At 37.1% G+C, this 17,248-nt stretch overlaps 2 protein-coding genes across 6 annotated transcripts in view; one reads left to right on the top strand and one right to left on the bottom strand.

Moving 5' to 3' along the window:
• Positions 1-460: 460 nt before the first annotated feature.
• Positions 461-17,248, top strand: part of LOC149578130 (vacuolar acid trehalase) — a 303,065-nt gene continuing 286,277 nt past the window's right edge. For 2 of the 5 annotated variants that reach the window (XM_089827636.1, XM_089827640.1), the window contains exon 1: positions 461-782. In XM_089827636.1, the coding sequence (XP_089683762.1) occupies positions 584-782 (199 nt within the window). In that variant the 5' untranslated portion in view covers positions 461-583. The remainder of the gene's footprint in view (positions 783-17,248) is intronic. The other 3 variants (XR_016364224.1, XM_089827650.1, XM_089827644.1) reach the window with 2 other exon arrangements.
• Positions 9,685-12,302, bottom strand: LOC149578135 (uncharacterized). The gene is made up of 5 exons (XM_089827619.1): positions 11,949-12,302; positions 11,681-11,833; positions 11,139-11,539; positions 10,596-11,001; positions 9,685-10,461 (listed from the first exon to the last, which is right to left on the bottom strand). Exons 1-5 carry the CDS (start codon positions 12,160-12,162, stop codon positions 9,881-9,883), a joined length of 1,755 nt encoding a protein of 584 aa, XP_089683745.1. The 5' UTR covers positions 12,163-12,302; the 3' UTR covers positions 9,685-9,880.

The raw sequence follows: 17,248 nt of genomic DNA, 5'->3' as shown, positions 1-17,248 counted from the left end.
TATCAGTAAACAAATTAGTAATGGTCCTCAATACTTAACCTTTCAAATTAACAAAAGTGAGGACAACCATTATTTTGTCAATGGAGGTGTCTCACTAAGGAATTTTATGTTTGAGTTTGGTTCATGATTGATAATATCTCTGAAGATTTATGAAGTCTTAAATCATGCTTATGAGAGTCACCTATACTTATTGATGTTCAAACTCTTTCACAACTTTTATTTAGTGTACTGATTTGGTCAACCTAATAAGATGTTAGTGTCACTCAAAACTATTATCAACTTATTAAGAAAAGCTGAGGAAATCTTTTTTTGTTTGACTAAAGTTAGATAATTGAAAAAAAAAAAAATGATGTACTTTTCGTATTATACAAAACATAACGTTTAACTGCTAGTTTTATTGCTAGTTTTATCCTGTTTATTCTGTTTAACTCTGCGCTTTTCATTCTTATCAAACCAAGGCTTAAGTAATAAATTAATCTGATTAAAAACAGAACTCCTATAAGTAGACGACAAGCCGATATCTAGGAACACTCTTGCGATGCCACTGAGCCTCCTCAGTCTCCTCAGTCTGTAAATTATAATCATGATCTGTTCAGTTCCACACCCAATCCTTGCTTACTCGCCAACGCGTGCTCTACCAATCAATAACAACTCGTCGAGAAAATGTCAGAATTTCCACAAAAAGATAAAGCATTTCCTCAACTGCAGCAGTACAGCAATGAATGCAGTTGGCTTGAAAGGCGTATCAGTGAGATTCGAACCTCTTCGGGCTGCGTCCGAAGGTGCTTATTTTCTGCTGTAATCCACATTCTTAACACAAATTCAAACTAATATGCTTTACGGTTCTTATTTTGGTTTGTTCACACATTCCCTATGATAATCAAAGTGTCATCTAAGTTTCTTAATTTTTTCTGCACAAGAGTTGTCAGAACATTTTGTGACTAAATGAGTGCCATGAAAGATGAGATTTTTACTGTCAAATATAATTTTCATAAAATAAGTTTCGGTAAAACAATTGCCAGACGAAGATTGTTATTCAGCGAAAGGTATCCTAAATTGTACTAATGGATTCAGAGAAATCTCCCGTCCACGGTCCCCTCCGCCACTAGGTACTTCAGTAGCCGCTTGAACTATCCAGCCAAAAAGATAGGGTCCAATTTTTGAGGACAATATCCCATGCATTCGTACAGCCGTATAAAGGATTTCATGGAGCTACGGAACGCTTAAATTTGGAGCAATAGCACAAACTCTCGTCTGAAAGGATAGCCTAGTCTGCTTTCTTGTGGTAGAGATCCTTCTTATTTCTTTAGGCCTTCGAAAACTTGTGATGGGGTCACCTGACATGGAAAATTAGAGTTGCAGGCCTCTCCACGAGAATGTAGCTGGCGCCTGTTTTCTTTTTTTAAGACGGACATCAATGAAACAAAGCTAAAATATAAAGTCACCTGTACCTTAATGTTGAGATACAGGAATGAAATGCAATCCTATCAATGTTGTCAAACAAATGAGAGAGGTCAGTGCTACTGAAAATGACAGGACGACAAATAACAGAAAAAATAGTATCTGCGGTCCACCTGAAGCGTGTTAGCCTTAATCTGAGTTGCCATATTTCAAATTTACCCCCGGTTTTCCCTTGAAATCCGAAATCATGCGTTGAATAAGCCTTTATCGGTCTCATATCCCACGAATATCACCGACCCTTGCATATAGAAGCCAACCTTGTGTTGTCTGTCGCAATTCTCATGTCTTGAACCTCCTTGAACCTCTTCGAACCTCGGTTTGAAGTAGTTCAAAGAAGTTCAATCAAAGTTTTTTACACTAACTATTTTTTGCAGGTGGGACCCACTGAGCATAATGAAGATGTTTGTTCGAACCTCTTTGAACCTCTTCGAACCTCGGTCTGAAGTGGTTCAAAGTAGTTCAATTGCTGAAGACTTTAGGGCAAGCATTAATGATTCGTCAAGGACGACCGGTTCCCAAGAAACTATTTGAGGTGATAGAAGTAATGATTAGGGGTCGTGTCAGAGTGAATTTTTGTTTGAGGCATGAGATCAGTTGTCATCATGATTCAAAAAGGCAAATCTTTTGCTCGAGAGTTGGATTATTTGTTAGAAACTTGTAATTATTGCAAGGACACCTGTGGAAAATGCTCATTTAATGAAGGTGAGAACATAAGAAACCCCTTGTTCTTTCCTTTGTGTGTGTGGTTCGAAGAACATAGCAGTGTTGGGTTTTAATTTCCTTTGCTTAAAATGAAGTCTGTTCTACATTTCTTCGGGAACATTTCCAGTTTGGAGTGTAGGAGGCCTGTTATTACTGATACTAATTTGGAGGGTGTCAAGGTTGAGAAATTACAAGGAAATTTTTTTGAACAAGCAGATGAAGTTAATGGTTGTATGGAGATTTTGACAAGTGGTTTGGTTGAAGCTATGGCTTTTCCCCCTGCCTGTCTGAGTCCTGAGTTACTCCAGTTGTGTATTCACCACTATGATGTGAGGACTAAGAGCATTTTAAATAAAGATGGAGAACTACTGTTATCCATCTCTAGAGAGATTATTTCATTAGTTTTGTGTTTGTCTGCTTTTAGCCCTACCTAGTCTTTGGTTGAGTATCAAGAAAAACCCCAGATAAATACCATAACATGTTGGCGAGGAAGTGGATAGAAACAAATTATAAAGGAAGTTCAAGACTCCCCAAAATAATCAACAAAGACCATATGAAACCTCATATCCACGACCTCATGGTCTTCCCACACAGGGTCAAGGGTTCTTTAGATGTCTTTCTCTTTGAAGAGTGGATGTACCGTTATGTAGAAATCATTCTAAAGGGAGAACAACTGTTGGATTGGGCAGAATTGATAGCCAGCTCAATGAGAAATCAGCTAAAACATGCTAAGGTGTCTAGAGAAGATTTCTACATGTCTTCCTACTTGACCTACTGCATTGCTTGTGTCAGCAATATTACTTCCCTTCCCCGAAACATGGAGTGAAGATGTAACTGTCTACCAATATTGTCCTTTGCTCCAAAGGGATAGAGTATTAGAGGATTTTAGGAAAACACATGATGTGCTGATAGAAAGTGTGCACTTGAACCTCAAAAAGGCACCCATGCCCAGGTTATCCCCAGAGGCCCAAAAGCTAATTCAGATTTATGGGAGCTATTTTATCCAATTTCCTAAGTTTACATACTTGAGAATAGGGGGATTTGAGGAAGAACCAGTAAAATTGCCTCATTATGCTCTAGATTGTTTTGTCATAGCTGAAATTTGTAGACAGTTGTTTTCAGTACTTAAAGATAATCTACCCCAGGAAAATTGGGAGTCTGTTTTCCCTATCAAGCTTGGTCATTTGACTTGCAGCAACATGGTTAATGCCTCTGTCGTTGGGAGCAACTTACTCAGTTTTAATCTTGGATCCTACCATGGAAGGAGAAATTTCGACAGCAAAGGTTTCGTGGCTAAAGTACTTGGTCTTAAAGGTCAATCACCCACGGTTCCACATTTAGAAGATTTATGGCAAGGTTGTAACGATGAAGAAGAATTGATAAAGAAAGACCATTCAAGACTAACACTCCCGCAAATAAGTTCTCTCAAATTGAAGTTTCAGTTGGAAGGAGTAGTTGAGGATGGTTCAGATATTATTGAACCGTGATGGGAAGAAGAGAGCGAGCTAAAACAATTGGAGGTAGATTGGAACCAAAGGGAAGATGATGATATAAATTTGAGGAGCAGATCTATCCTCACTCACACGGATAATTGTTTAAGAATGAGAAACATGAAGGCTGCTAATGAAAAACAAACTGGAAAATCTCCAAAGAAATTTTCTTTCTCTAAAACATTGACCTCTGACACATCAATTTCATCTCATGTTGCAGGTGGTACTTCAGCTCCCAATAAGCGGAAAAGAACCCCATCCCCTAAGCAAAGCACGACCCCTAGAACCAGGTCAAAGACTAAGTCCGAGGCACTCATGCAGCAACAGATTCAAAAAGAGAAAACGATGTCTCAGGGACAAGGTTTGGGAGAAGTACTCAGCTTTTCAAACACTCAAGATGGTGACGTACAGTTGGTAGAAGCTCCCTAGGGGATGATTATTACTCCTACTATACCATCATGGCTGTCTAGTTTTGTCAGCAAGAAGCGAACCCTACAGCCTTTGTCTACACGTGTCAAGGATATTGTCACCAAGTATGTGGCTCGTGGTTCTAAAAGTAAAAAGATGAAGAGTGACGCGCCGCTGATCAAAGATCCAGTAACCGGAAGAGTAATGACATAAGTAGCCACATACAGACAGAAAGAGGAATTTGGAGAAATTGATGCCGAGGGGCTTTAAGGTCACCACTGTGGAATTAGGGGCTATTACCAGAGACATTGGTAATCATTTCTTCAAATTCTCTGCTGATCATATGCTAACTCAATCAGAGAGGGACAGCAAGGAGAAGAAAGAATTGAAAGCATTGGTAATCACCATGGCGGCTTATATAGATTCACTGATGAACTTAGGTGGCCTTCCATTGGTTTAGACCACACAGTCTTTCGACCCTAATTCCTCAGACAACCAATAGTTGGTTAAGTAGATGCAAAGGGGTAAATTGCTCTAAGATGGGTGACATTCGTAATGAAGGAAGGTAGTAAATTCATTTTAGACTTTACTACCACATTCGACGAAGGAGAAGTGCTGTTGGGCAAAATTCAAACCCTCATGCCAGTTTGGGAAGCCGACCAGAATCGCTACCAAGCCATTGTATTCTAGGTTCATGAAGTTGAGAGATACAGGGTGTTGGAGTTTCTGAACGAAAATCCCATGAAGACTGTGGATTCATGCATGCCTTTTATTCTTAAGAGCAATATGGGATGGAAGGAGTCAATTTATAAAGGAGCCATTGAAGAAATGTGATTAGTAGAAGCCGAAATCGCAGGAATGCACAAAGAACTCCTAAAGGACATGCAGGTTGTCAATCCTATCAGAATTTTGCAATTTGAGGATGGTAATATGGACTCCGAGGTGTTGGTCAAGAACTTCAATGATGCTGTGACAGAAATCAAAGAAAATGACATGCCTAGCCCTAGAGACTTCACTACCCTTGCAAACATTGAATCGATGTTATACCTAAACAAGAATCTAATGTCGAGGCAAAGCTGAAGAATCAAGGAGCTAAAATGGAAAAAGGATGCTTGCAGATCGAAGTTTCTCAGTTTGAAGAATCCTCACTCCCATGCAATGCAAGAGTTCACAAATGCCTTCAGGAGCTGGAAACTGGTGAAGTAGACTATGGCGAATGGAGGGAATACTGGAGACAGTGTTTAGTTAGGAGTAGTTATTTTCTATTTTATTTTTCAAGTTGTTTTTAAAACTGTTTCTCATTTTTACAACTGTTTCTAACTGAAAGGCTAGGCTTTAATGGAGGCCTTTTCGAATTTGTAATGAACTATAAATGCTGGAGCATTTAGCTAGTTAGGGGTTAGATTTTAAGTAGCCAAAAATATACTCTAAAAAAGTTAGTACTATTTTAAGTTAGTTATCTGGAAGTAGCGATAGATAGATAGCCATATGTTTGGAAATACTTTCTTAAATGACTTGGTGCTAAAGAAGTCTTTTTTGAATATATATCTGTCACATTGCGTTTAAAGTGGTTCAATCATAGTTATTTTGTGAGCTGTGGTGATCGGTTCTGTATAAAATCTATTGTTGTTTCTTGTTGATGATTCTCATTTATTTTCTTTTAGTTTCAGTTTGACTTTGTGGTAAAGTTCCATTTCTTAGTTAGATTCTGCTAGTTTGTGGAAAGACTACGAGCTTTTCATCCATTAAATCTTTGAGTATGCAAGTGGTTACCTCAGTACCTAAGAGTACGTGAGTGTTCCTTATGCACTTTCTGGCAAAAGTGGCAAAAGTGTGCCTTTAGTTAACTTCAATCTTTTGAATTCATTGATGAATCTTTTGCAAAGGGAGCTGTACTTGTAAAATTCATAGAGAAATGAATAACTCAATGTTTACCCAACTGTTATGAACTTTATTGGATTCTCCGAGCCTTTGGCATAGATTGAATTGTTGTTTTAGTAGGAAAAGCCAATTTGTTCACTAACAAAGCAGAAAGATAATTTCAGGAGGATTTGGGGACTTTTAGCAGCGATAACTCTGTCTGCCCTTATTTGTCAGATAGAACATGATTGTAATGTGAGGGCTTAACTTCTCTTAAGACTTGTCACACACATGTAATGGTATCTTCTGTGACGAACGTGTTCGGCACAGGGATCTATAGTGCTATTCTAGGGTAATGGCCATTTAGAGCAGTATTGTGAGAGCAGTATTGTGAGAATTCGGAAGAGTAGTTGACACACTTGTAATTACTGAACCTCTCATTATCCTCCTACATGTATATTAGCATATAAGACCATATTTTGTGATGACTGGATAAGTTAATAAGCAAAAAGTTAGCTAGTTAGGTTGTTTAGTGGTAGAATAGAAGGATAGCTGGGCATTCATGCCTCTTGAATCTTGTACATTACTATTGCATAATAAAATGTTGCATATTATAGTTCTTATGATGGTGTTTAACTTTCTCCTTTAACCACTCCATTTTGGTATAGTTCTTGGCTTTTATCACTGAAAATATGTTTCCGCCCAAGCAAATAAAACTTGCCTATTGTGTCCATCCTTTGGGCTCCATCTTGGCCCTAAATCAAAAGGGGAAATAAAATGAACTCATCATCAAAGAATGGGTTTGTGGAAGAGAAGCCAAGCCGTACAAATGATTTTAAAGTAGCAAAAAGAAAAAGAAAAATAGTTGACAAGTTGTACAAAAGCAAGAGAGAGAAAAGATGCAAAGCAAGTGGACTCTCCCTGAGTAGGCACTCGTGTTGTATAGTTTTTCAATTGTACAATTTTTATATTCCTATTTGCCATTATTAGGGTAGATGTGGGTGCTTATTTAATGACAAAATTGGGGGTCTATGTAGGGGCCCTCACTTGTAACATAAACAAAAGAAATATACCCTAGAGATAACAAAATGCTTGTGTGAACAACCCAGGTAAAGGTATAATGGGCAAGAACACAAGTAGAGAAAATACCAACAAAGAAAAGCATCTAAAAGACCAAACAAGCAAGATAGGGACCAACACGAACAATCCTTGTGGGCAAAGCTAGAGGAAACAAAGCTGACAACCAAAGCCCAAAATACATCTCAAAAATACCCAAAAAAAACTAACACAACAAGGGCCAATAATAGAATATACTTTGAGCCTATTTACTTGGGTATGGTTATGTTACTCGATTTGTTGGCCCCTTATTGAGTCGCCCTTTTTTTGTTCAATTTCTTTGGTTCTACTTACTCGATCCTCGAAATGTTCTAAGTAGAAGTCATTTTCCATGAGGAAACTTGTTCAAAGGGTTTAAGGAAACAGTGAGGAAGTAATTGACCTTAAGTTTGAAGAAGTGAAGATTCATCCCTTGATGTTAATTAGGTTGAAGATGAAAAGGATGACATTGACATAAAGACATATGGTTTCATGTGGAGAACAAAACCATGGCTTAAACAGAAGAAAATGAAGGGAAATAGGGATTCTAGAAGACCAAATCCCTAAGAGAAAGCCACATCTCCCTAGTCAGCTCCATGTTTTGATGCTAATATTAAATCTTGTGAAATCGAAGGGCCCCTGAAGTAACAAAGAACTAAAGAACCCTGTTCCTGTGAAATCCCTTGCTTGGGTGACTAGGTCAAGATCAAAGGCCAGTGGGAAGAAAGGTTCGGGAGTTGAAGATGTGATAGACCTAGATTCAAAAGAAGAGCAAGAACAATGGCCTTAGCCTATGGATTCCATAAATACCCCTTTGGATTCAGATGCAATGACTATGATTAGTACCACCCCTACTAAACCTGACATTGCCATAACATCAATAGAAGGCACACCCATTTGGTTAACTACCAACATTAGTAAGAAAAGGAGCATAGTCCCTATGTCAATTCCAGTTGGTGATATGGTGAGCAAGCACACCAATAAGGAGGTAAAACTTAAGAAATTGAAAACCAAGTCCAAGATTGATGTTGATTTGAAGATAGGAAATTGGATAGCTGAAATGACTAAGCCAAATTCAAAAGAAGTTGCAGATCCCTCTATTTTGACGACTTCACAATAGAAAAGGTTAATCTTGGCACTGCTAATAGAGAAGTGGATAACCATCACTTTGATCTCTTTGCTAAAAGGATGTTGACTAGGTCCTAGAAAGATGGTAAAGAATAGAAGGAAATGAAGTAGACAATTAGAGTGTTGACCGCCTACATTGATGCCATTAACAACTCAAGTCCTCATCCAAGTGCCTAGGCACCACAATCATTTGATCCAACTTTTCTTGATAATCAGAAAATGCTCATTCAGATTTAGAGGGGCAAAATGTTGGCTGATGTCTTTGATAAATGGGTTGATGATATAATTAAAGATGGTGACCAGTGCATCCTTGACTCTAGGGCTGTCTATAATGAACTCACAGAGATACTCACTGAAATCCAAATACAGATGTCATTCTAGGAGAATGAAGAGAAGTGGACTAACGTCGCTCTGCAGATCCATGAAATTCAAAGGTATAGGGTAAATAAATTCCTGTTAGATAAACCCCTGAAGGATGTAGATGAAATATGGTTGGCCATTTGCAAAAAGGACATAGACTAGATGAATGTTGTGATCAAGGCTAGATACTAGGACTTCATGAAAATGGAGAGAGTTACAGACTTTGGCCAAACGTTTTGATAGTGATATGAAATGCATCAATGCCACCTACATTGGGCATAATGATATCATGGAGCATGACATGGATGCAGTCGTTAGGGCATTTAAGAAAACAACTAGCAAACTGAAGGATGAGAGGACCCCTAAAGTGGAACACTTTTCAAAGTTAGAAAAGGAGAGCCCATGCTCTTTCTGCTCAATGAATAGTTACTGGTGCATGCACATTGGCTTGGAGAAATGAAATGGGAGAAGGATGCCTGGAAGCAAAGGATACCAACCATCAAAACCCTGAACCTTTCCTTTGTCCAACAATTCACAAATCCTTATAGGGAGTGGAAAGCGAAGTGGAATGCAGAGGTAGGGCCCGGAGGAGCAACAGGCAAGAAGTCACCACATGTGGCTTAGTTATAGTTTTTCCTGCAATGAACTTCTTTTAAAACTGGGGATGTCTATCCTATAATTATTAAGTTTGGTTTCAAAAACTTGTTTATTTTGACCTACGATTCTTTTGAAACTGCAGGTAGTTTTAAAGTTAGTTGTGGTTAAACTCTGATATAAATACTATTATGAACCAATGTTTAAGGTTCAAATTTTTGGCTTTTAGAAACTCTATTAGTAATACAGTATATGTGTCTTCCAAAGTTAAACTAGGAAAATTTTGATCTGTGAAAGAGTGTATTTTAGTCAAAGAAACGTGAATCGGAATCGGATTGAAATCGGCAAGGCCGAATCGAATCGTGAATCGGCAATGAATCGGCGATGAATCGGCAAATTTGAAAAAACCCTTTAAATTTAAAGATTTTAACAATTTAAAACTTATTTCATGCACCCTTTATTGAATATAACTTAAGCACACTATAACATCATCAAATAGAAGTTAAAACTTAACATACATAAACATGAAACATAAAATCCATCACATACGTAACTATGTTATCTAAAATGTAAATTGTAGGCTAGCTGAAGTAAATAGAAATCAAATGATCATAATGATTTAAATCATAGAATGTATGTAAGATGATCCATAAGACATCAAATCATAAATTTATGTAAGAATCTAAGATGAAGATCCATGAAAGTTTGAAACTTTGAAACATATGTCTATCAATGATTCAGTATCAATATCTGTAAACAAAATATAATAACAAGGCTCCAGCTCAAGCCTCAGGCTCATAGTCATCATCATCCTCAACATCATCCTCAAGCTCGGCTACAGCCTCAGCCTCAGCCTCTGAGTATCCAGTCTGCCTAGTAGCAAGGCATCTAATGTAGGTCCTAGAGGACTGTCGAGCCATATCTCCCGCATATAAGATGGGCTCACGAATGTCGCTAGGGCCTGTGTCTGTGCGTGCACGTGTGCGTCTACCAATGCCTGAAGAACGTGCTCTAGCTGCCTCAGCCTCTATATCCACCTGGTCAATCCACGCACGGTCTTCCTCGGTGAAGACTGGATCTACAACCTCTGTGAGCCACTCTGATTCTGGATCAATCTCCTTTAGAATGATCGGAGAGGAGTCAGTGCCCAAAATCTGTCTGATCCTAAGACGGAGGTTGTAATGAACGAAGACAAGATCATTCAACCTCTGCACTGTCAACCTGTTTCTCCTCTTCGAGTGGATGTGCTCGAACATGGACCAACTGCGCTCACATCCAGAAGCGCTGCTTGGCTGACTCAGAATACGAATGGCAATTTTTTGAAGTTTTGGGGTTGTGGCCCCAAACATTTGCCACCATCTATCTGAAATAAGGGAAAATAAAAATAATTAGTCTCATTTACAAATTACAAATTACAAGTTAACTCTAAAATTACATAATCAACTTTAAGTTTAGAATCTAGATTCATGAACATTGAATATATTATTTAATTTTTACCTGGCTGTATTGTTTCCCGAGCATCTATGGCTACCCTGCTAGAGAAAAGTGGCCCTTCTTTATTATTGAACTTATCAAGCTCAATAATTGCAGCACTGCTATCCTCATCAGTACTCAACCTCTGGATCACTGTATATAATCCGGTGAGAACCTCCTCATCCGCCTTGAAGTCAGGACGGAAACGAAATGCCGAATTCAAAAAGTAAGCTGCTGCATGGATGGGTCTGTGGAGCTGATTCTGCCATCTCCTATCAATGATGTCCCAAATAGGGGCATACTTCTCCTGCACTCCTGCATACTGAGCTCTAATGGCCTCCTTGGCCCTATCCATGCCCTCATATATGTAGCCCATAGAGGGCTTCTCCCCATCAGCAGTTCGTAGGAGAGATACAAGAGGCTCAGTGGCCTACATATAAAGTAAAACAAAAATTTGAGTCAAAACTTAAACATAGAATAATTCAATAATATAAGGTAAAACTAAATCATTAAACAATTAGCATAGTAAACTGTAAAATATTAAATGTTAAATTGCAATAAAATTACCTTAAGTATTTCTCTAGCAGGTTTCCAAAAACCATCATCATCAAATATGCAATCCACCACATCTATCCCTGCAGTGGTCGTAGCATAGGAAGATGAAATCCACTCCCGCCCAACAAACATGCTCCTCAAATCATCCCTTGATGTCAACAAGGACTGCAAGGTGATGAAATTCGAGGCAAACCTCGTGATCCCTGGACGAGCTAACTCTTTGTCTCCTGTGTACTTCCTCATTGTGCTAAGGACAAATGAATGATTATAAATAAACTTACATATGTTTTTTGCCCTTTCCACACATGACTTGACCCACTCAAGTTTGCCAATTTCCTCCAACATGAGGTCAAGGCAGTGTGCTGCACAAGGGGACCAAAATATGGTGGGGTGCCTCTCCATCAAAAGTTTGCCTACAACAATTTTAAGATAATTAGAAATTCAAATTTCAAACATGTTAGAACTTAGGAAACTTAGAAATTCTAAGTTAGAATTAGAAAAAGTTCAAAATTCAAATAAATTTATTTTCAAAACTTAAAAAGTTATAAGTTTACCTACAGCAACATAACTTGCTGCATTATCCGTCACCACTTGCACCACATGTTGTTCCCCCACCTCTGCTATAACTTCCTCAATAACCTCACATAAGTATGTGGCGTTTTTTACATGAGCAGAAGCATCAATGGATTTGAGGAACATGGTATATCCTACAAGTAACAAAACAACGAATTATAATTACTATTAGCAATCAACAAATCAAAATTTGAAATAGTCAATCACGATTCAAAATTATGTATGTAAGAAAGTAGAATGATCAATCACCTCCACAGGATACAAGAAAATTGAGGAGTGTTCTTCCCCTCCTATCTGTCCAACCATCAGTCATGATGGTGCAACCCTTTTCGATCCACTCCTTTCGGTTGTCCTTAAGCTCATGCCTCATATCCTCAACCATTTCCTCCAGGAGGTATCCACTCAACTCAGCCTCAGTTGGGGCTTTAAACCCCGGACCACAAATGGTAATTGCATCTATCATGTTCTGCCAATAAGGAGTCCTGTCACAAATAGATAATGATATTGATTAGAAATTTAGATGTCAAAAACTAAAATCATAAAACAAGTAGATATAATTAAAGTTTTACTTTTACTTTTAACTTTAACTTTGAAGATAACAAAGAAAAAAGAATCAATTACCTGGCTGCAATAAATGGAATGTTGCAAAAGTACCAGAATTTGCAAATCTCTTTTCTGGCAGCATCATGAATCTCCTTGTTCAAACCCATGCCCTCAAGCGTGGGTTGGGAGCCAGGAGTAGTGCGGGGCACAAAGTAACTATCCATTCTGCTTTTCCGCACTCTAGGCCGCAATAGGTTGGTGTTGGACTCTGTCTCAGTATGAGACCGACTACCACTAACACTCACATGAGCACTAGCACTAGGATGAAAAGGAGGCCTAGAAGAACCCTCTCCAACACAACCTACGGATGCGGAAGCTGATGCAGATGCACTTGCAGATGTAGATGCGGTTGCGGATGTGGGAGCATGGGAGCCAATACCTCTTAACCCTTCAAGTTGCATTTTCTTAGTCAACTTGTCTTGTTCAATTTTTTCTAATGCCACTAAACAAGAGCGTTTTGCCTCAGTGGTTTGTTGAGTGCAAACTGTGACATCATGGCCAGGTATGCCAACAATGTGGTATTTCAATCTATAGATACCTCCCGAATTTATTTTTTCTTTGCAAAATATACATTTTGTTTGATATTTGGTTCTCCCAGGAAACTCTTCATTATATTTCCAGCATTCATCTTTTTTACCCATTGTGGAAATTGGAAAATGAAAGCAAAGGGCTGCTGCAATAAAAAAATTCATGTAAAAAATCAAAGTTTACAACTAATAAACAAAAACTACAAAACAACAAACCCTAGTTTGCAATTTAGTAAAACTAAAAATAAAAAACATTCAAGATTTGCAAATGAACACTAAAAAAATTTAACAAAAAATGCATACTACACTAACATGCAAAAAAAAAACCAACACTTACCTCTTGCAAATGAGTTGAGGAGTGTTGATATTGACTCCTTAATACTCCCAATGCAATTTATGGCCTCCCCAAATGGACTTTTGATCTCTTTGGTGCTCTTCCTTCTTGCCGGTTGGAAACCTATGGATTCTCTTTTCTCTTCTTCTCTCTCACTCTTCCTCTCTTCTACTCATACTAAGCAAATAGAAGGCTCTTTAGGGTTATAACAAAGAGGAAAGTCAACTTAGAAAGCAAATAAAACATGTGTTTTTTAAAAAAAATTGAACTTTCTATCTTTGCTGTTGCGGCTGATTTCTGGAGATTCACGATGGCGATTTTTGCCATGAATCGCCGATTTTGGCGATTCAGGCGATTCACAAGAAAAAATCGCCACCAGCGATTTCCGATTCCAAAAAAATCAGGAGCCATGAATCTTATCGCGATTTCGGCGATTTCATGGCAATTTTTGGAACTATGATTTTAGTTGATCAAAATTAATATAAAGTAGTGTGTTTATAATTTTGTTATATCTTCCTGTGTAATGGATAAAAGCTGTTGATTTGATTCGATTACTTCTTAGGTTATGTTGATGGATTTGAATCTTTCTTTGTATTGCCGATTGAGGATTATTGGTTATTTACTAGGGAAATGGATGTTTACAAAAAACTGTGATTTCCTGTGTGATTCAAGTCAGTAATTTTACATATCATGTATTCAGTTGGTATTGATGGTTGGATGCATTTGTTAATGTTCGGTAGCTTTAGATGGATAAACCCATGAGACTAAACTGAAGATATATATATATATATATATATATATATATATATATATATGTGAGATATAATACATGTGTGTGTGTGTGTGTGAGAGAGAGAGAGAGAGATTATATATATATATATATATTTATATATTTAAATAATCAATTGTTATATTAATTAAATAATAATGAATAGACATGTCCAATGAAGGGACATGTCTCTCCATGTCTCATCCATAATATAAGAGAGATTACTGCCCTTGGAAAACATATACCGAAGGGGCATTGTTAATACATTTGCAGCGATCCTAATAAATCAACATGGTACTAGAGTAGATGACTCCTAGACCTGTTAATACTGAGACATCTGCAATGATAACAAATATAAGAAGACATGAAATCATACATTTTGAACAGTAAAAATGTTTGACAAAACAACATGAATAGAGAAGACAAAGAAATTTATATATAGTTTCTAAACTATAGATCAATATATTCAAAATCAGTTGATAGTGGATGTGGACGGGAAAAAATAATTGAGGGATAGAAAAGGGAAATTATCTCTCATGAAAGAGTCTATGTTGATTAGTCAAGAGAGATCCCTTCAAGTCACTATATTTGCGAGCACAATTAAATGGCAGCAATCCTACCTTAACATTAGTGTCAGATTAATTTAACCATGAAAAGACATGACACATGTCGACTATCTTCGGCAGCTATCATAACTCTGGCTAGACATGACATTCAAACCTACAAATTCTTTCCATCAATTAATCATATCCTTCATTTTACTCGATAGAAGCATATTTTGGAGGTCAAACATGATTTACGATCTGTAAACTTCTTAATTCACTTACGACAATCAAGACATTTGGAAGGCTCTATAATCACACACGTATACACATCGTGTTTTCTGCTACATGCTAGGCACAATAAAATTAGAGAGTAGAAAAGAATGAAAGAATGCTGGTCATGGCACAAACATATCTGAAAGAAAGAAAAATGACACACATCTGAAATCATCGATTCTGGAAGAATATCATACAGACAACATTGAACAAACAATAAGTGGATTTGTATATGAAAGAAGGAAACATAGAAGAAAAAAGGCGATTCTAAGCCAATCGGGAGGGGCACCCTTATATTCAATGGCCCATTCAAAGGGGAGAATTAATATGTTTTGCCAGCTTCGAAATCATCTGACAATTACCTAGCAGAAAAGGAAACATTGACAGGAAGAAAGGAGACCATATCGGTAAGAATAAAAAGAAAACATTTTCATGAAATTTGTTAGTAAGACTGTGATTTATACATTCAAAAAAATCTACAGTACGAAGACATAATCTCCTTATGTGATTGCAAGGGTTGATGATGGTGACATCAATTAGAAAGAGACGCAACACAAAAGTATGTGATTGTTAGTCAAGACTGCATTATTCGCAAGATTTGGTTAGCAATCAATAAAGTTCAACATCTATATTATTAGTATTAAACATGGATTTGTTACAATCCTCATAAAAAAAGGGTGTCAGCATATTGAGTACTAAGAAGAATGTGTAAGAAAGTACAATGAGCAATAAATGAATGGGTATGTTAAATGAGATAAGTATTTTCTGAATTTTATATTTCTAGTTAAATCTCTTATTTTTTTTCATACATATTTTGAGAGCTATTTGCCTTGATCTTTTCTTCTGAGTATGTTCTTGAAGGAAAAGGGAGATTGATATAAGATTCAAAGGGAATTTGACACTTCTTCAAAGGAAACTTTGGATGAGGAGCTTAGATGATTGATATTCAGAGGGAGTTCAAAAGTCCAGGTGTGTGACTATATGATTTTAATGGGCCTACCCCCTATCTACATCATGAGGAAGTGACAGCTTCCAAATGATTATCATTTGTATTTACAAAAGTTATTGGAAGGTGATGCTCTTACAATAACTTAAATCATGATATATATTTTATATAAATGTTGAAACATATCATGATATATGATATCTTGTGAATCAACAAGTGTTAGATGTCATTCACTTAACGGTCTATGAGTTGTTCGCAGCTATTTGATGAATATCATGTGTTAATATTCTGTAGGCCATTACTCAAAGTGTTTGGTTAATATCATATGTTGATATTCTGGAGGCCAATACTCATGATATCAAATTTCATATCAAAATGGTGGATGTTCTGATCAATATATCCTTAAATTTGCCATTCCTCACATTACCAATGGTGTAATATCTATCTTGTGTTTATACTCCCTAGCTAAGAGGGAGTGTTAATGTTTGGTAGCTTCAGTTGGATAAACCCATGAGACTAAACTGAAGATATAGATATTATATATATGTGAGATGTAATATATATATATATATATATATATATAAAATAATCAATTGTTATATTAATTAAATAATAATGAATAGACATGTCCCATGAAGGGACATGTTTCTCCATGTCTCATCAACGATATAAGAGAGAGATCGCTGCCCTTGGAAAACATATACCAAAGAGGCAATGCTAATACATTTGCAGCGATCTTGATAAATCAATAGCATTAAGCGTTATTTGCTTTCTGCTAAAAAGCATACTTAAATGTTAGTGTAGTTCGATTAATTGGAAATCTAACTAATGGGCTGTACCTAGTAGAATTTAAAGGGAAAACAAATATGATTGTTCACCCAATTGCTGTTTGCAGAAATATTTCTTAAAAGGGGCATGAGTCATTGATATTAGTATAAATTCTATAAGTAACAAATCTGTTAGCCAACATTAGTGTACATAGTGAACGCGAATGTAATCTACAAAACATAGAACTTAAAGTACAAAACATAAAGTGGCAAGTAAGAATACAATTTCTAGAAAGATAGAGCATTTATTCCATTCAAATGATATGCAATGTGTGCATAAGGAATCATGGATGGTCCTCAAAATGAGCACATATATAGCAGTCATTTGTTAGTTAAGGTTACCAGCTGTTGGAATTTGTCAACTAACAAACCACTCATTGGGGACTAATAATACAATTACAAACATAGTTTACTTGCTAAGTAGCCAATTAACTTTTAATTCAGTTTCTTCTCTTGGCTAACTAATATTTGTTTATCACACTCGAGGACTACATCAACCCCCCCCCCCCTCGCCCCCCCACCCGCCATAAAGAAAGTTGTCTTCTTGATGACGAGGCAAAAGTGGGGCTGAATACATAAAGACTGCTAAGGAGGGTGAGAAGATGTCCTTACCCGTCATAAAGAAAGTCGTCTTCTTGACGACAAGGCAAAAGTGGGGCTGACTACATAAAGACTACTAAGGAGGGTGAGAAGATGTCCTTGGACAAGTGAAAGATGTCGGTATG

The sequence above is a fragment of the Cupressus sempervirens genome, chromosome 1 (genome assembly GCF_028749045.1).
Source record: "Cupressus sempervirens isolate cs-2001-9-10 chromosome 1, ASM2874904v1, whole genome shotgun sequence".
Lineage (NCBI taxonomy): Eukaryota > Viridiplantae > Streptophyta > Pinopsida > Cupressales > Cupressaceae > Cupressus > Cupressus sempervirens.
The sequence above is the reverse complement of the archived record's forward strand: the minus strand, read 5'-3'. Positions and strand labels throughout refer to the sequence as shown.